General features: G+C 27.5%; 1 protein-coding gene and 1 pseudogene across 2 annotated transcripts in view; one reads left to right on the forward strand and one right to left on the reverse strand.

Moving 5' to 3' along the window:
- The window catches only part of LOC100200794 (adhesion G-protein coupled receptor G2), a 56,254-nt gene that overhangs the window by 13,765 nt on the left and 21,067 nt on the right, over nucleotides 1-21,422 (forward strand). The window contains exons 1-4 of one of the 2 annotated variants that reach the window (XM_065812413.1): nucleotides 3,354-3,846; nucleotides 6,148-6,693; nucleotides 6,954-7,286; nucleotides 16,320-16,471. In XM_065812413.1, coding sequence (XP_065668485.1) covers nucleotides 6,992-7,286; nucleotides 16,320-16,471 — 447 coding nt within the window. In that variant the 5' untranslated portion in view covers nucleotides 3,354-3,846; nucleotides 6,148-6,693; nucleotides 6,954-6,991. Of the gene's footprint in view, nucleotides 1-3,353; nucleotides 3,847-6,147; nucleotides 6,694-6,953; nucleotides 7,287-16,319; nucleotides 16,472-21,422 lie in introns of those variants that run through there. The other variant, XM_065812412.1, reaches the window with a different exon arrangement.
- LOC136089106 (piggyBac transposable element-derived protein 4-like) lies at nucleotides 1,701-2,893 on the reverse strand (annotated as a pseudogene).

Below are 21,422 nucleotides of genomic sequence, written 5' to 3' on the forward strand. Positions count from 1 at the left end.
CTTTGGAGATATTCAGAACTTTTTTTAAATTGATCATTGCTTTTAGTATACATGTTTTTAGTTTAAGGAATCTTTCTAGCATTGCAACAAGTCTATTCCACCTTCTTTTGACATCTAATCAGCTTCAGTACTTTATGAATCATAGATTTTACGTAGATTTGTAAAAACGTTATTTTTAAGAGATGATTTGCGGAACATTCGTATCACTTTTCGAATCATCTGAATTGTTAAGGCCTTATTTACGCTATTTTGTAAATCATAAATAAACGTTGCGCCTGTTGAGCTGTATGACTCATTATTATAGTCAAATACATCATCAAACTAAATCGTAAACAGCGATTCAAATTCAATATATTTTGCTAAAGAGTCTGAATTTTTGTAAAGAATATCACAGACTGCCAAATAAAGTCCGTGGGCATAACACAGCTGATATTCAATACCACTTAGCCATCCAAATTTTTTCATTACGGATGCTCCGTTATTGACACTAGCTATGATGTGCTTTTTAATTGATAAATTGAAATCTGACAGTTTATTTTCAACCAGATTAACAATTTCGTCTGCAGGAAGTGATCCAGCTATCGGAGTCAATCCCAGGTTCTGAAAAAGGCATGTTATTACCAAAAAATCCATCCCATATTATGAGTATGATAAAAAAACGATATGATTTAGCCAAACAAACTGTGGTAGAGATAAAAAAAAGAAATATCTAGTGGTTTGCGATTTCCTTTATCGTTAGATGAATAAGTCTTGAAAAAATCGACGTTATTTAAACGGAAATTTACAAAAATTTCCGTTTAAATAGACGAAAATTTACACTTATTAACAAAGTTCCAAAACTTTGTTGACACATTATAAGCAGGTAGCGAAATAGAATAAACAGGTGTGCGTAGCGGGCAAAAATTCGCATAAAACTACGCGTTTGAAATCTAATATGCGGTTCATAAAATAGATGAACTGATGTATACAAAAACATATTTTAATAAAAATTAATAAAACTGCAACAATTTTTTATAATAATATAATATAATATATTGTTTAAAAATATTTACAATTTATATAAAGTAATTAATTTCTAAAAATTGTTTTTAAAACTAATTAACTTATTTAAAACTAATATTTTTGTACTGTGTGGTACTTAAAAAAACATTCTCCTTTATGAAGAGGCACTTTGCAAAACTCGCACATAAAGCACGTTAAACTTTTTTTTTTATGTGTAGCACAGACCCGGCATTGTTTTTGAGGGTGCTTTTTTAGGCCACCAATTGTAACTATTTTCACAATTTTATGTTTTTTGGCATTCAATAGTCTGTGTGGTAAATCACATCTTGTGGGTGTAGATGCAGACGTACTTGGTACTGGATCATCCGAATTATCAGTAGCTTTACCACTTATCCAATCTTTGGCAACATCGAGTAGAAAGTTTTTATAACTTTTTTTTGAGTTGTTATTTAAAGTTTTGAATACTCTGAATGCATTAAATAGAGCGCCATTTAGCATGAACATGACTGTCCTCTTTGTCCATTTTTTTGTGCGCCTTATGATTGAGTAATATGACAAGTATTGGTCAGCGCGGTCGACACCTTTCATATACTTATTGTAATCGACAACACATATCGGCTTCCAAATTTTCTGCTTGGTATTCCAGTCAACATTTGCGCTTTCGACAATACTTGCGGAATGAATTGTTGTTATCATTCTTACGGGTCTTTTTGATTGCCAGCTATGCAATCTTTTCGGCGACGGAACATGGATTCGCCTTTTTTTAAATTTGCATTTTTTAGGCATTCAGGAAAGCCTCTATTCTTGCGTATCGTACCGCAGCTTCGAAATTTGTGTTGCAACAAGACATCGCTTGTTTCGACACTATTATAGTAATTGTCCATGTAGACATGGTGCCACAAGTTTTCGTATGGCTGCAAAAGTTGCAAAACTGTCTCTTGAAGACGACTGTCATCACCAGCATATATTTTGAAATTGCAAATATATTCACTCTTTGCTTCACAGACCATTCGTATGAGCAGCCCATATTTGTGGATTTTAGATGCGTTGTACACTTTAAATGATAATCGACCTCGCCACGGCATAATACTTTTGTCTAATGATAACCCAGTGGGCACAGGACCTAAATAAGACGTCTTTCGAACGTTTAAAATACGTCCAAAACGTTCAAAAGACGTTTAAAAGACGTCTTTTTTACGTCCTGTGCCCACTGGGAATTCTCGTTGCGGCTTATAAACATTCTTAAATTTGGGTAATAAGTATTCTATAATTGGACGAATTTTTTTAAGCCGGTTTCTTTCATTTTGATCGTTTGAATTGTTGGAAAAATGCCAAGAATACCATATTTGGTGAAAACGATCACGACTCATTACTTCCGCAAAAATTGGTGTTGCAATTACTCTTTCTGTTGACCAATATTCATCCCTGGTATCTTTGCGAACTTTTCCCATAAGAAGAAGTAATCCCAACATTTTTTTTAATTCTACCGAAGAAACGTCTTTCCATTTTATACTTTTTGCTCTGTCCTTAAACCTGTCAATATTTTGTTGATGGTAACGATTAGTTTTTTCGGCCATGTAATCGAATAAATCATCTCCTATAAAAAGTTGAACAACTTCAGCTACACTTTTTGAATTACTTGGTATCACAACAACGCCACTTTGTCCTAAAAATTGTTCTATAATTGGAGGATTGTCATATTCTGACCACTCCACTTCTTCATTCTCACTTTCTTCAGAATCGCTTGGCGGTATGGGTAAAGTCTTCTAGGATGAAAAAAGTCCTCATCACTTTCACACTCGCTTTCAACTTCTGCAATATCGGCATCACTTGCAATTTGCGATAAATTGTCTGCGTAAACTTCACTGTCACTACCACTATCAGAATCCATTTTTTGCGACAAAAGTTTTTGTAATAAAAAAATATTTAAAAAAAGATGTTCGATCGTCAAAAAAGCTCAATTAAAACTGTCTGAAATATTTTTAAAATATCCGTTTAACATTCCTTAATTAATGAATGTTTATATAAAAGAGAAAACGGTTAGAGATTGCTTAGTCTATGCATATAAATTATGAGCAATCGGAATGTAAACAATAACATAACAAAATTGATGATTTTTTCGTTTTCTTTATTATATAAACAAATGTTAAAGAAATTACGTTGAAGAGTCCGAAGAGTTTAAACAAAAAAGTACGAGCTAGTCTTATCAGTTTCATATGTAAACCAATCGAGTAAAATTACTTTGTGCCGATTTTAAAGTAAATTCATTCAAACGGGTAAAAATACCCGACCCACTAATAGACAGCAGTCCGCAAAGCAGGTATTTTTACCCGCCCCGCTTGTAACGTGTTAATAAGTGTAAATTTCCGTTTAAATAACGTCGATTTTTTAAGACTTATTAATCTAACGATAAAAGGAAATCGCAACCCGCTAGATATTTCTTTTTTTATCTCTACCACAGTTTGTTTGGCTAAATCATATTGTTTTTTTATCATACTCATAATATGGGATGGCATTTATTGAGAAGCCATCCACCGTTGCTAGCTTTGACAAAATTTCCTCGATAGTCTGCTGCTTAACAAACAATGTGATTTTCTTTTGCACAATTTTAATTTCCGAACCAGTATCTTCATTTAGATGCTTCATATTTAAATCCAAATCTTTATGTGCGTTTTTAAATGATGAAGGAGCCCACTTATCTAAAATCCTTTGTACATTATCTTTACATTGCACTTTTTGCAAATTGCAGATTCGCCAGATTTTTCTTTACAAAAATACTGCCATGCTTTCGATCCACTTACAATTGATATAGTATAACTAAATTGAATCGTGAAACAACTAAAGGTAAAGTTACAAATATTTCTTACGTATATATGTTTTCTTACATATGACTTTATATGTCTTTGTTTGCCGTTTTTTAAATACAAAAATTATTAAATGTTTCAATAATTCAATACAGAAAAAGTTTAACTTTTCAATAAATTAGAAGTTTAAAAATCAAACTTACTGTTTTTGTTATAATACTCAAGTGGTATAAGTATTATAGCAACATGTGAACCATACATGGCTTCCGCCTTAGTGGTATAAATATCATAGCCCACATTTATACCATACCATTAATTGAGTGTGGTTATCAAATGATGAATTTATCTCGGATCAATTTTTCTTGTTGGCTTGGGCTCTGTGAATTGATATTTTATGAAGACAAGTGAGCATATAATGCCAACTTCTTCTTGCAGTTTAGCAGTATAGGTTCAAAATTGTTTTTGTCAATCCAACATCTTTTAATTTAACTTTTGCACTCAACAATCCAACATCTTTTAATTCAACTTTATTTACTCTGATTAAATTAGACTATCAATCAAAAAAAAAGAAGTTTTTTTTTGAAAGGATTTCTACTGCATTTACAATACAAATAAGTCATTAAAGATGCTATTATTGTACTTTTTTTGTTGGTTCTTTGCGGTTATTCCTGTTTGTATTCACTATGCATAATGCTGTCAATAAATTTATCACATCATCTGCTAAGTTAAGTACTTGCACCAGTCTTCTAGAAGTTTGATCAAACAGGCATTGCAATTTGTCACTAGTGTGTTAATAAATTTTGAACAGGATACCAATTGTTTTTTTAAAGTTCTATATAACCTCAAGAACTTTGTGGTGAGATAGATATACATTATACTCATTTTCCATTATCAAACTCTTATCTTTCTTGTAATTGTCTTCAGTCCTACTTTAGTCTAACATTTTTTGGGATGGTTTGACAGGAGAAAAAAGCTTCAGTGCTACAATTTGATTTAATCTAAAGCACTTTAGTCAATGATTTTCTTTTATTGCAGCTGCCTAGTTTTTTAGTTTCAGTTTGTGCTTTTGATAAACGTTTTGTTTAATACTTTTATGCAAGGTTCTAAATTCTATAAATTGTAATAATTAAACAGCTGAATCTACTATGTGCTTCTGTCCAGAACTTCTGTCTTAGTCTTTATTCATAACACACTCATTTCTTAACTTTCTCATAGCTTTTTTTTTTCAAAAAATTTTCATCCATTTTGATAGAAATCATAAACCTCTTTAATTATATGTTGTTAAAAATTCTACTTGCAATCCTCAACTATAGATGATTTTTGTTGATTTTATTTTATATTATTTACTTTATATTAATAAAGTTAAAATGAATAAAAAAGTTAGTACAAACCTTATTGTTGCACTAAAATTTGATGCATTATTTTCAACTAAGATTTTTATTTATAGTTAACTTTAATAGTTGTCTTTAATAACTTTTAAAAAGTATAGGAATACTGTAAGAAGCTATAATTGCATTAAATTAACACAGTTTTGATTATATTTTATATTTATTGATTGTTATTTAAACAATGTAAATATTGCTAGCTGTAATGCCACTAAATACAAACTTAGTAAAGAGGCTCATGTTTGCGCAAGTGTTATTATCAATTCTCATCTTATATCAATTTTTATCATCTTTTTAATTCTAAAAATAGATTTACTCATGCGAAGCATCTCTTACTTAAAATTCCTTTTTTTGTTCCAGCTTAATGTTTTAATATTCTTACTCAATATTTGTTTTATAAATAAATGTATAACTTAGTATTCATGCTGTTTTTTTCCCATAGTTTATATATCTTAAAAGATAAAAATGAACAAAATTTAAGAAGTAATAATATAATTTGACAATCAGATTTTCAAATTTGAAAAATTAGGTATATCATATCCTGAGTTTTTCTTTAGAATAAAATAGTTCACAACATTGATGATTGACTTACCCCTTAAAATGAGGCTTGATAAAACTATTTTGTCTTATGTTATTTATATTTTTAGATGTTTGATAGTTAACTGAATTATTTTATTTACTTAAGTTAAATATCTAAATGAATATGCACTTAACTTTATTTTTGATGGCACTTGGCCATCTATGTTGAGGATTTATATATATATATATATATATATATATATATATATATATATATATATATATATATATATATATATATATATATATATATATATATATATATATATATATATATATATATATATATATATATATAGCTTCAAGATACTAACAATAAATAAAAATGGACATCAAAATTTTATCATTACATATAAAATGAATTTATTTCTTTTTAGCTCAAAATGAAGATGAAGAAGTTATTTATTATGATGTTTGCTCCAATGATATTGTTGAATTTTGGAAAAAGATTTCAAAAGACAATCCTGGAAATGAAATTTCTTTTGAAAATAGTAATTCTACCTTATCTATTGTAAATTCAACTTCTTTCATTGCATCTGCTGCTGATGCATCCAATGATACACTTTCTGCTGCATTAACAGATTCGTCTCTATCATTGACTAATATATTGTCTGATTTATCAACTGATGCACCTCTTTTTCCAACAACTAATCCGGAAAGTATTTTTTTTGATGGTGTTCAATTAGATGAAGAAGTAATACCTGAAACAACCTCAATTATAAATTATGAAAGCAGTCCAAATCTAAGTATAAATCAAAAGTTAAAAAAATTCAGTTTAAATAAAAATGTTTCTCTATCTTTAAGTGAAACTACAGTCACAGATAAACTCAATGGTACAGATATAGCTACAGATTTGCCAGAATTTTCTTCAATTTTGACATCTACTCGTTTGCCTTATGCTGCTGCTTTGGGAGCAGTAAAATGTATATTTTAGTTTGTTGATTATTTTGTTAGATTGAATATTTTACTCATTGGTTAATACTACTTAAAATTAAATTAACAAATAATATTAATTAGTTAAATTAGTTATAAATTAGTCAAATGAATAATTAATATTGTATATTAATTATTAATTTGTACAACTGTTTTTTAATGATCAATAATTTTGCTACAAAAGTTATATATTATTATTATTATTAAATTTCTTTGACAATGAATTTTAAAAAGGTTAAATGTCATTTAGATCCCAGCTTTACAAAACCACCAAAAGTCATTCAAATAATGTATAATCTTAATCTAACTACTAGTATGAAAATTGGTTCTCAAGTTATAATATCACCATGTGTTTTTAAAACAAATTTTCCAAATAATTCTTTTGAAACTTACTGGTTAAAAGATGGAACAATAAGAATCAAAGCTGATATTCGTCAACTGCAAAATAATATCTATGAATTTATTATTGACAATTTCCTTAAAAATCCACTTGTATTAGGTGATGAAGGATTTTATCAGTGTTTTATATTAATCCCAGGAGAAATATCAGTTTTATCAGAAAAATTTGACATTCAGTTTCAAGGTAAACTCACTTTTGATCTACAATAACATGAATTACAATTTTAAACCAATTTTGTATTTTTACAACTCCAAATATTAGTGATTAAATTAGTTTTTAATTGTGTTTATTTATTATTAATTATGTAATAATTTAATTTAGTAGCTGGTTAATAATTAAAAGCAAAAATTAAAATAAACATTAATAGTATAAAAGTTATTTTAGACAAATAGTAAAAAAAACTATCTCCGCGAAAACTTTTATTCATCTAGTTTCTTCTCTTCATTTGATCAAACATTACATCATTATATTAAACATTACATCATCACATCAAACTTAATTGTTGTAATATTGAAAGATTTTTGGTTATAAGCACTTATATTTCCAGATAATCTGCATGAACTAATTCTGATGCGTGTCTAAAATTAAAGATATAAATAAAATATTTCCATGCTTGATTACTTCATAAACTTCAGGTTTATTGAAATCTCAAGACTTTGTATGTTCTCTAAAAAGAAAAAATAGAATCTTTATGCAATGAATTTATGCCATTCAAAGCATGTCCCTTTGACTGTATTGGATGTTTTAAATGCAGCAATAAACTTTTACTTTTAAATCCAGCTTTGGCATTATTAAGAAATTCTTCTAGATGGCAAATGTTTAAAAAATGTTAACATTGGTTTCTATTGAAACCAATCCTTTATTCATTGGTGGCCTGAAGATGCTTAGTTTGTTTGAACGATGTTTCTTAAATAATTAAATAACCTGTTGGTTAACCATATAAAATTCCATAATTGGCAAATTATAAAAAACTTTTTTTTATTAGGAAGATGAATGAAGGAAGATTCCACAACATTTGTGAGATGCTTCCAAGTTGTTTTACATGTTTCAACTATTAGGGATAGTCCATAAATTATGCAACGCAAAATTTATTTTAAAAATTAAAGTAGAAGATCATTTTGTTCTTTGGCGCGGCGGTTTTCGCTGGTTTTAAAAGGTTATTTATATACTTGGTTTTAATTAAAGTTTAATTAAAGAATCTGTGAAGTAAAACTTTTAATCCTTTGTCTTTAGTCTATAAGTTTAATTTTGCGTTACGTTATTTATGGACGATCCCTTATTATTGTTTAATTATAACTATATTGATTTATCAATATTATTTTTTAAAGTTTCACAAAATAATAATAATCAATGCCTACATAAATTAACTGATATGGCCGTAGTTGCAGTGTTGTTAGATTATGTAACTTAATACATCGACTTGATAGGTATGTGGAAAGTGGAGTGCATATATATTCTATTTTGCACTCCTTTAGTGCAAAATAGAATATATATTTTATATCAAATCACCTGATGGTCCCCAGAATACCACCTCAAATTTGCTTCAAATTTTGACCGCCCACAGTATTTATGAACAAAATACAAACCTCAAAATTTCAGCTTGATTGACCTAACCATTCAAAAGTTATGATTGATATAATATTGACAAAAATCAGAAAATTTTAAGAACCTGGGGCTTACAGTAGATTTTTTTGATTTTTGACAGAGTATAATTTTGTAAATAAAAAAGGTGATCACCTGAAATTTTTTATGTTAATAGTTTTTATCCTAAATAATCCAATTTTGTAGGTATTTTTGATTGGCTTTAAGGAATTGATGAGTTATTGTACCCTAAAGTTGCTATAAAAGACAATAATAGGAAAATTTTTGGAAACTTTGATGTGCTGCAGGTTAATACCTATAGACAGGCAGTACCAATTTTTTTCTACTTTTGTGTACTTAGAGTAACCACTTGTGGAAAAAATTAAAATTATGTGTTAAAAGTTATTTTAGCACTTGCAGCAGCCTATTAAAATATCACTTTTTTCGAAAAATATAATAAATTACATACACTTTGCAGGCATAGAAAGTAGCGTAAATAGTTGAAATAAATTATGAAACTTTTTACTGACAAGGTTCTATTTATAGACAATCACCAAAAAATTTGAAGACCTATACTCTATCTTATGACATAATTTTAACATTTTGAGCGCAATCCTTTATTTAGTTTAAAAGGATACCTAATAGTGCAAGTTATATTAAATTAAAAAAAAATAAAATAAAAATGCTGAAAGAAGAAGTGTATATACACATGAAACTCAAGTGAAGTAATTTCTTTATCTCTGATTTACATAAGTCATAATACTGTCATAATTATTATTAGCAAGTTTGTAGTCATCAGCATTTCTACCCTTAATGGATGGAGCACTTATTTGACATTACTTTTTTAAATGGAACCCAAAACTGATTTGATTGTGCATCATTAGTCCATTCTAAATTTAATTTGTTTCTTTGCATAAATTTTACATTAACATCTTGGTTTTCATTACAAATCTCAAGCACAAGCCCTATGTACCATTCATCATCATAAAAGTTTGCAATGTATTTACTAGGTTTAAAGTTTGAAGGATTTTTTTTTTGCCAAGTTAATATTATTCAGCAAATGGGATATCATAAACATTGAACTGTTGTTTAGTCTTGGCGAAAATGGTCAGAAATTTTATAATAGCATTCACATTTGAGTTGATTTTTTTTATCTTTGTTATAAACAACAAATGGATGTAAGGTAGCTTGATCGGCTTGCCAGTAAAACCCTTGTACAGCATCTTGCACAGAAAAACTATAGTTCTCTGCAAAATCCATAAGAATAAGACAAGTGTGTTGTTCTAATGTTCTTTTTGCCTTTGATAAGTAGGAGGATTGTGCTTCTTTGATAAAGTGGTGGTGACAACGGTCATCCAAACAAGCATTATTGAGTTTCAATAAACTCAATAATGCTTGTTTGAACTGTGACAAGTTTGGTCAGTTGACACCCATTGTTTGTATGTGGTCTGATCGTTGAAAACAAATTCATTATTTTCAAACATATTTTCAAGTAAGTCTTCAAATTTACTTTACTGGGGCAGTTGGAACATAGATGAAACATGCAGCTTCAACTATCTATATTACAAACACATACTTTCATCAAATCTTTGTAATATGTTAAACGCTAAGTTGATGTGTGCTTTATGTAAAGCAGCACACATCAACTTAGCATTTTGATGATACTTCCATTACTGTCAACTGTGATGCACCACTTCGGCGTTAGTTCACAGAACTTGCTGAATCTAATTTTGTGTTTAGGGTATAACTTCTTAAACTTAAGATAAAGTTCCTTTAATCTAACTAATGTTAAGCGTTTTTGTTTATGATTATTTATATGCATTAGAAACAAAGTCTTTTTTTCCTAGACTTTGTCTTTTTGAACTCTTCGGATTCATAAATTTCAATGACTTTTGAAATTTATGGAATTTGAAAAGGAATACTGACCAATTATCAGGAGTTAGTGTTAGTAGTTGAACTTTTTCTTCCTTCAAAATTATTTTCATTTTATTTTTTATTGCATCTAACAGTTTGTCTAAATCATTACAGTTTATACATTTTTGCTCTTTTTCTGATACTTTATCTTTTTGGTCTATATCCAATGCTGACACTACTAGGTTTGTCATACTTGTTGCGATTTTTTAGCTTTTTGCTTTCCATATCCTAATTTGTTGCGCCTACTTTCATTTTTGAGTGGAGGTATTTCCAATATAGACACTCTTGTGAAGATTGATCTTATCAGGGTCTAAACAACCAAAATCTTCTTCAGCACCTTCATCTTGACTAACTTCTGTAATTTTTTCAAGTTTGAATTCATTCATACAGTTAGCACAAACTTTTTGACCAGGTTTAATTTTAAGTTGATTTGCTATTTATATGTTAACTTAACACAATCCCTTGATAATTTTTTTCTTGTGGACTTTAAATGGATCACAACAATAATTTTGAAGTGCTTCATATCTAGAAATATAGGCTTTTTCATGGTAAAGACACATCTCCTCATTTGGTTAGAAAGTGTATCCTATCCTTTGAATTAAAACTTCAATATCAGTATCTTTTAGTCTTGTTCTTCCTACCATTCTACAATATGAGATTTTATCACAATCTTCATTTAAAATTCTTCCCACACAACATTTCTCTGACATTTAAAATCGAGGGTTAAACATGTAACATTATAACCTAAAACAATTTTTTTTATATTTTCCAGTAATAAAATCAGTAAAAATGAAATCTCAAGTACAAATGTGATTAAAACTGTCTAAAATGCAACCAACAGACTATTTCTACATATAACTATTTCTGCATACACAAAGCTTTTTAGTTTTTGGTTCTTGCAATATTAAAAACTAAATTAATAAAATCCAAAAAATACTGTGCAGATTTAGATTTTAATACAAACTCATGAAGCAATTGAAGTATTTTACACTCAAATTATAACCATGTGAAAATTATATCATTATAAATATATTATATGCATAAAATTAAACAAATACATATTATAAAATCATATCAAATAAATTAAGTTAAGACACTGATAATGTTATTTTAGGGAAAACTGATTATATTTATTCAGGGAAAAATTAAAAATATACACCTAAGTCATAGGTGTATATTTTTAATTTTTCAATCACTTCATAAGATAGAGTATAGGTTTTTAATCACTTCATAAGATAGAGTATAGGTTTTTAAATTTTTTTTGGTGATTGTCTATATATAGAACCTTGCCAGTAAAAAGCTTCATAATTTATTTTAACTGTCTACGCTACTTTCTATGCCTACAAAGTGAATCTAATATATGGTATTTCAAAAAAAAAAAGAAGATATTATAGATACAATATTAATTAATTGTCAATTTTTAAAATATATACAATTGATTAATATCGCATATTTTTAAAAAAATGAAAAGTGATATTTTAACAGGCTGCTGCAAGTACTAAAATAACTTTTAATACATAATTTTCATTTTTTCCACAAATGGTTACTCTAAGTACACTAAAGTAACAAAATATTTGCACAGCTTGTCTGTTGGTATTGAACTGTAACACATTAAAGTTTCTAAATTTTTTTCTAATATTGCGTTATTTAGCAACTTTGAGGTACACGAACTCAAAAGTTGTTTAAAATCAGTCAAAAACACCTGCAAAAATAGATAATTTGGGTGAAAAACTATTACCGTAAAACATTTCAGGTGATCATCTATTTTATTTAAAAAGTTATGATCCGATTGATAAATTAATATTGATTCAATTATAACGTTTGAAAGGTTCGGCCAATCAAACTGAAAAACTAGGTGATTTCATATGGAATAACCCAGATGTATAAATAAAAAGTGAATAAACCGACAAATAACCTTCAAAGATATCTTCAATTTTTACTACATTGTCCTCTATATTATTCAACTAAAATTCAAGTCAATTTTTAAAAAGTCAATTGCAATAATATTTTGGTTTGTTTAAAAAGTCAATTCTAATTTATGTTAAATTGAAATGTCAAATTTCAATTTTGGCTAACATTTGAATGTACATCAACTGAGGATTTATAGACACCTGGTATTTTTCTGCTACCAGTTATATCTATATGCTAAATGTTTTGTAGTTGTAAAAGTTTTATTATTCAAAACAAAATTTTAAACAGATTGTAAACCCATAAAACTACTTTAAAATGTTTGAAAAATACATTTTTATTGTTAAGTTATTGTCTTAGGTTTTTAAAAATATACTTGGAAACTTTAAATTCGGTAAAATATAATTTACTTATAAATACTACTTGTAATTTTAATAAAACTTTAAATTCAAACTTTGCACATTTAGCTGATTTGGGTTAGTGTTGAAAATTTTAACTACACCTTTTTGTGTTTAAGTTGGCCAGTTTTCACTTTAATTTGGAATTTTTTTATTTTAATTTGGCAATTTTCACTTTACAAATTAAAGATTTGCTTAGATGCATCAACATTCAAAGTATATATACGTCGTTGTTACAGGTTCATCAATGATACAAATTATGTTGGTAATTGGAACTCAACACTGCTTTAGATGGTCAGAGAATTTTATTAAAAGGACCATACGGATGCATAAATGTTACCATAACATTTTGCTCAATATTGTCAATTTCATTTATTATACCAATCCAACGTAACATTTATATTTACACAGAATAAATTCACCAAATTTCAATGTATTGATGTTAATTTGCTGATTAGGTTGAATACTTAAATTACCAGAAAAAGTAAACATGCCTGTTATATTAAAATCTTCACTTGTTGATTTAAAGCTAACAGTATCTATAAATTCTGGGTTGAATTGATGATAGCTTCTAGTTCCAGGAATTGATCTGCTTAGCTGAAAACGTTTTTTCGAAATGGTGCGCAATTCTGTCTTTCTTTTTCAATCTTGTAAACAATAATCTCTTCAATTCAAAATCTGGTCATTTATGGGGCTTTGTAGACTTGCATTTGGAGTTAATAATTTTCAGTGCCACCAATACCATCTTAATGGAAACAGATATTGTAAAAGTTTTTGTGGTTTTCATACTGTGCAGCACAACCATCTAAAAAATAAAGAATCTTTGAAATATTAGAATGATTTTCTTTTATATAATTAACTATTTGTGTCTGAACTTCATACACAAAACCAATGTCATGTTCATTATCTTCTGACATAAAGCAAAATGATTTTTCTTCAAGCCAGTCAATTTCATTTAATAAAAAGTGGGCAACCGGGCGTAACTTGAATTGACTTTGGCACCGATGCTAACTTTAGATTTCATCTTGAATCACAATTGTGTAGTTTTCTACAAAATCACCAATAGTTTTTTACTAACTTTTCTTTTTATTGCCTTCTTGCTTGACATTGACATTTGACATTTATTTGCCATTTATTTTACATTGACTTTTTATTGCCTTCTTGCTTGACATTGACATTTGACATTTATTTGCCATTTATTTTACATTGACATTTTATTGCCTTCTTGCTTGACATTGACATTTGACATTTATTTGCCATTTATTTTACATTGACTTTTTATTGCCTTCTTGCTTGACATTGACATTTGACATTTATTTGCCATTTATTTTACATTGACATTTTATTGCCTTCTTGCTTGACATTGACATTTGACATTTATTTGCCATTTATTTTACATTGACTTTTTATTGCCTTTTCATTGCTATTGAGCTTGACATTTTGCAATGTAGGATTGAGCTGTTAATTGCTTTATTGTCTCTGATAACAAAATACTCAACAAAATACCAAAAAAGTATTTTTTAATTCGGGCTTTCTAAAATTTTTATAATCTGCTTCACAATATTTTACATAACAAATTGTACATAACAACTGCCTAAATAAGACATAAAATTTTACCCATTAATTATAAAATAACTTATCTTTTTTTAAAAATTTCTAGAAAATTTCCAGAGTTAAAAGTTTCTGAGAAATTTTCAACCCTAATAATAAGGTAAGCTGTGACATTTGATTAAAAAATTGATTGTATAGCACAATAACACATGGTGTTGTGTTGTAACAACTAATTAATGTTTAAAAATTTTTGTCTAATATTATGTGGTAGATAATTCTTGCAGTATTCTGAATTATCAAGTTTATTTTTAAATTGATCAGTTGTTATTGTTTCAATAATATGAGGTGGTAAATTATTCCAAGCATCTACAACTCTATTTGAGAAAAAAGTTGTATCTAGTATTAGTCTTACAGTATGCTTTTGTTAACCTTTGACTATGAGCACAAAAATTCTAATATTTCGATTGAGTTTTAGAAATTGAGTTGTTTATCCAATTTATCTCTTTATAACCTTTTTTTATTATATTATTATTAAATTAGATCTCATAAATGACGTTTTTTTAGTGTTGTTAAGTTCATTTTACATAATTCTTTTTCTTATGGCATTTTCTTTAAAACTGTTACTAATTGTGTAGCACTCCATTGTATTTTTTCTAACTTTGCGATATCTTATAATGATTATGATCTTTATTGTGAAAAGTAAACAAATAGTTTCTAAGAATTTTATTGAAAATAAACAAATAATTTTTGAGAATTGAGACTATAACTTTCTTGGAAATGATTATCAAAACACTTTTGGTTATTTAATAATCATTCTTAGTCAAAAAAATATTTTTTCTATTAAAACTATTGACTGGTCAAAGAAGCTTAGCATCTAAAGGCCATTAACGTATGGAGAAGACTATTTTTTTTACAGTATTCATCTTTCTGGAATGCCAAGTCTCTTAAATCTGAAACCAAAATAACTTAAATAATATTTATCTTTTTTTAAAAAAAAATTGAAAATGGATAAAAATTTAGAAATTGTAAAAATCCAAAATTGGATACAAAGTTAGAAAGCATGCTGTTGCATTTAAAACGTTTAATGAAGTCAGACAGACGTGCTATGGAAATGTCCTCAATAAAGGAATCCCCTCTTATAAAGGTTCCATTTCTAAATTTATTTGATAGTGCATACGAAGCCCTCAGACTTTCAATCACACCTAAAGTTCACAGTGTCATCAAGTGCACCTGTGTTTATTGACAGTCAGACTTAAATTAATACAATACAATAATCCACAAATTAAAATACACCTAAAAAAAAATGTTAATTGCAAACCATATATTCATCACTAAATGTTCTAGAGTTTTCTGCAATGAAATTACAGAATCATCAAAATCAATTCATACAGATTTCATCAGTAAGAACACGGGCTTACAAACAAGCTTTGGATCATCTGGAGTACTGAAAAAACTGAAAACATTATATCTACGTGTTGAGATTTCTAAAAGTGAATAACCAATTAGTCAATATCTTCATTTAAAAACAAAAAGTTTGTCTATGCAACTTATTGTAAATGTAGAATAATTAAAAGAAAAATATTTGGGGCATTTTTTTTGTTTGTTTTAGAACAAAGTGGTATCATTTTAAGTACACATTTTTTCAGTCGTTTGACATTTTATTCATGTTTGAAATTTATAAACTTTCTTAATGAGTCTTTTTATATAAATGATCATTTTTGAAGCAATTAACTAAAAAAAATTATAAATCCAAGTAAATCAACACACTTTTAGATTAAACTTATGCAGTTCGCTAAAATTTAGGAAAGTATTTTTCTATAATTGCTAATTAAAAAATTTGTTTCGTATTAATTCTTATTTTTAGACACCGTAAGTTTTAAAATAACCTTGATGCAGCTCAGTAGTACAGATTCTTTAGTACAATTTGTAAATGCTCAAAAGCGTTCAAAAAGAAATGCGCCTAATCTCTTGAATATATTGGATAACACAGCAGTTACTGGATATTTCAATAGCAAGGTAAATTTTTTTAAAACTAATTGAGTAACTTCTCTAGCGTGGGAGAAAGTAGAAGGATGCTTTTTTTTTTTGCTTTAAAAACTAAAGAAGATATATCTACAGTCCTTTGCAGAAAAAGCATGCAGTTACCTAACCATATTATATTTTGTTTTGACATCTTGAACATATGTTATTGGATGTTTTGACCATCTGCACATTTTAAAAATGTGCTGAAAAGTCAAACTGAAATTAAAGTTATTTTTATTTATTTTTAAAATAGCATTAAAATTTCTTTAGAAATTTATTTTGATCCAATAATTTTGTTTGTTATGTATTTCTGCTTTTGATAAATTGATTTAAAACAATTTATCATTGTTGACATTGTCTTAAATTTATTATTTAAGACAATGTCAACAATGGTTACCAAAAATTTATTTTATCTATGTATTAAATCACATGGTTTGTTTTAACGTTTTTAATTAGTTAAAACTCTTTTTAAATCATTTAAACATATGAACAAAATGAAGAAAAGATATTAAAAGGTTTAAGTTAATCTAGTTTTTATTATACTTATTTTATCTATATTATTTATTACTTATTATATCTTATCTTATATATATCTATATATTTTATTACTTTTTTATTACTACTTATTATATCTATACTATTTTATTTAGTTGTTTATATTATTTATATTGTTTTTAAATTATTATTTTGATAATAATCTAAGCAAATTTTTTTTTTAATAAATTTATTCTCTTAATAAATATGTTCATAAATAATGCATATACAAAAAAATATTACTATAGAGATATATTTTTAAAGATTTTGTAGATTTAACATATAGTAAATTCATTTACTATAAGTTAAATTTAACTCAAATAAATTCAAGATGTCAGATATTTTTGCAGTAAATAATTTTCTTTGGTGATCTTTCAGATGATCTTCTATAAAAGATCTTTAAAACTTCTGTAAAGTCAATTTGTTTAATTTGCTGTTAATAGGGTTTTGCTTGCTTATTTATAAGTTCGAATGGACAATGTTGAATATATATTCAACATTGTCCATTCGAACTTATAAATAAGCAACACTATAATTTTTCTATAAGTTTTAACTTTAAACCCTTTAAATATAATTAAAATATAAAAAATATTTCCCTTTAAACACAATTACATCTTAAAGCAAAAAATCTTAAAGCAAAAAAAAAGATGTAAACAAATTTTTTCTTTTTTTTGCCAATTTTTTAATTTCCATGGCCCCTCTGAAAAATTTTTGAAATTAGATTTGCCTAAGTTGCAAATCGTTGTTGTTTTGTAAAAAAATCTTACTTTTTTTTTATTTAGATTTTTAGATTAGTTTAGAGTTCTTAAGATTCTTCCAACAACCTCAAGAGCTTATTTTTATAGTGAATTTTTTTTACATTTATTAATTACATTTACTTTTTATTTATTAAAAAACTTTTGTAAACAAAATTTTCAAAAATGAATGAAATAAAGTTGCTTTGTTGCAAATTTTGTTCAAAATGTTAAAAACAAATAAAAAATATTTTATTTTTCATAAGTTTATTTTAAATATAATATTATTTTCAAAATCATCATAAATTTCTGCTTCTTTTAAATCCCAGGTTAACGTAATAAAGAGAAAATTTTTCCTAACAATTCCCACCTTCAAATTTTTTTGGTCCTAGAGGAACCCCAAGAACTCATCTAAATCCAATAATATTTTTTAATTTTCTTTTATAACTATATAAAACACCATTTGTGTTCCAAGAATGTTTATTTTCAAACTTTTTTTTTTTTACTATGAAAATTGCGCCACCCTAATGTCTACTAAGGAATTAAAACACCAAAAAATGTTATTCTATTCTAGAGATTTTAGGCTGCACCCAATATCAAGCTGACTGTCATCATATAGTATCAAGCTGACTGTCATCATATAGTGAATATTGCAACATCAAGAGTGCTACACTATTATAGTATACATACAAAAAATTAGTAGATTTAAACTTTTTTTGTGTACAAATAATACATCCATTATGGATTTCTTATTTCTACCCGCATACAAATAATGAGCATATTAATTGTAACACTTTTAAATTGATATATATATATATATATATATTGATATATATATATATATATATATATATATATATATATATATATATATATATATATATATATATATATATATATATATATATATATATATATGTATGTATGTATGTATCATATGAAAACAATATAGTTATATAGTGATAAAATATATATTTTTTATGGGTTTCTTTTATCTACTAAAAATCATTTTGAGGTTTACCAAAATGAGATTAATTAAATTACTACGTATTGCTAAGGCTTTTGACGGGTACCTGCTCATTGATTACTTCCAGGTAGCATTATTAAATGACAGGTAACCATCATTTGATAAGTTTAAAATCTCTTTCCTTTATTTTTTGAGTTTAAAATCATTAATTATGATATGATAATTCAAGATAATTAACTTGGTTGTCAAAGAAGATTTTAAAGTTCTTGTTGTTCAAAATTTCAATAGTTATGATTTCTTTATCACCATTAGTGATGTAAATTTTCTGGTAAACTTTGATTCAAAATTTACCGGTAAAACTTACCAGTAAGTTTACCGGTAAATTTTAAATAGAATGGATAAATTTTCCTTTAAAATTTTTTTTTTAAGTAACATTTGTTATTTGTAAAAACCAATAGTGGTGTAGTGGTAGATCGCTCGCTTCATAAGGGATTAGTTGAGTACAATGACTGCCACAACCACCCTTAACTTGTTTCTCTACATAACACTCTATTCTTTAAGGCTTATGTTAAGGAATTGAAAAGTTAAGAGAGGGTTGTATGAAAACTATATTAGAGTTGTATTTTTAATATAAGACTATATCAAAAATTAATAAACAAAAATTAGTATTCTCCTTGACTGTAATAGCGTACTTTGCCGTTATATTAATCATCATATTAAGACACAACTCTACTCGCTATTCCAACAGAATTCTTTATTACCAAAAATTTATTTTTAAAAAATATATAAGTGAAACACAGCGTTTTTGATGTGCAGTTCATTTAAGTTCTTCTTGTATTTTCCACATTGTACAGTAGGTAAAATTTTAAAGAGGTTTCTATGTAAGATAAGAAAACAAAGCCCTATGACAGAATTTGACCTTTTACAAAAAAAAAAAATTTTTTAATTATGACTTAAAGAGTATTTTAGGTCAAATTAGACTGGACCATAACCTTAATGATGCCGTTACACTGCACCAACCTAGCTAGAGCCCTGACTTGTTAAAACATACTTCACAATAGACACTATACAAAATGCCTTTATTTCATGTTGATGGTTTTAAATGTTTATTCTGCCAGCTATACCAGGACCTGATCTTCCATTAGGCACATAAGGCCCGGGCCTAGGGCCCCCTAATTTTCAGCTTTTAATAATTTTTTAGCCCATCAGAATTTTCTGACGTAACAGTAGAATTTAAAAATATTTATTTCAATTTTTAAATAGTTAAATCTTTTTGATGGCCGCGATGATTCTTGGGTAGCTGGTCATAGGTCAACTCAAACTTTCCTCCTTCAGGGTTCGATACATGAGGACACATATTCGTTCACATAATTTTTTGAAAAGGGTTCCAAATTGTGTTGTGCCTATAGTCCGTGCTGTTCTAGATTGGGCCCTGGATTATATACTACAACTGGAGTTACTAATATGTTTTCGATTACATGTGTATAAAAAAGACTTCATCTGGAATTGTATAAACAAATAGGCATCAGATTAAATAAATTTACATTTCACAAAGTATATACTTACATCTGTATGATAAAATATAATACATATGATAAAATAAAGATAATATTAAACTGCCAATTCAAAAATCAACTTCAGCTTGATGATTATTATCTTCGTCAGAATTACTTCCTTTGAAACCCTCTGTGACTAATTCACCATCTGATTCAGAATCAGAGCTATCCAATGAAGATACCACTGAGACCGATTCAATTTGTTGGATCTTACGAGGTTGTTGTGAATCTAAAGAAACTTGTACTTATATATAATTTAATTTTAATAAGTTGTAATATTTTCATTAAAGGTGAAGGAAGAACATTTTACATGGTATATTGAAATGGTTACATAATGAATAATACTCTTTTACATCACAACCAAAATATAGAAAATCAATTATTCAAAACAAAGACTTTGCATATGTATGGTGATTATGTACTTTCAATATAACCTTTTATTGTTATTATGGAAGAAAAGTTCCTATCTATAGGCCCATTGATGAACTGGAGCGCTGTATGAGTTTGCTTCTTTTTCTTTCTCACAGATTGTTGTACTTTGATGCTATATGCAACTTTTGTTACTGTTGCATATAACACCAAAAATCATGGCTTTTTTCTGATTCTATCAAATCATTTCCCAAGAATCTAGCATCCAAAAGATTTGCTGCTTTTTGATTATCACGCACACTGAATTTTCTACGTCTTTCAACAGCTTCAGTTATTAACTTCATTTCATCTCGAGGAATTTCACAGTCACTATTTAATAACACTTCTTTAAAGTTGTTGGCAACGTAGTTCCATAAACGAGGCATTACTGACGCATGAACAAGATCTCCTTCTGCAGATTTAATTGCATTTCGAAGTGATGCCAGTAATTGTTCGCAAAACACACTCATTGACCAAAATTAAACAGTATCATGTAAAGTATTCTTCACAGAATTTAGTTTTGCTTTATCAGGTGCACTTGTAGCATAAACTCGAGCATCTGAAATTGAAATACGCAAAATATCTTGAAGATCATCATTTCTTTTGATCATAGTAAATGCAGTTGACCATCTTGTCAGCATACTTTGTAGGCAAACAAGTTAAGACTTTTTCAATGTCATTTGATGTTCTCACATCACATGCTTTAAAACTTGGTTCTTTCGAAAGAAACCAGACACTTTCTTGTG

This window comes from Hydra vulgaris, chromosome 12, assembly GCF_038396675.1.
Source record: "Hydra vulgaris chromosome 12, alternate assembly HydraT2T_AEP".
Lineage (NCBI taxonomy): Eukaryota > Metazoa > Cnidaria > Hydrozoa > Anthoathecata > Hydridae > Hydra > Hydra vulgaris.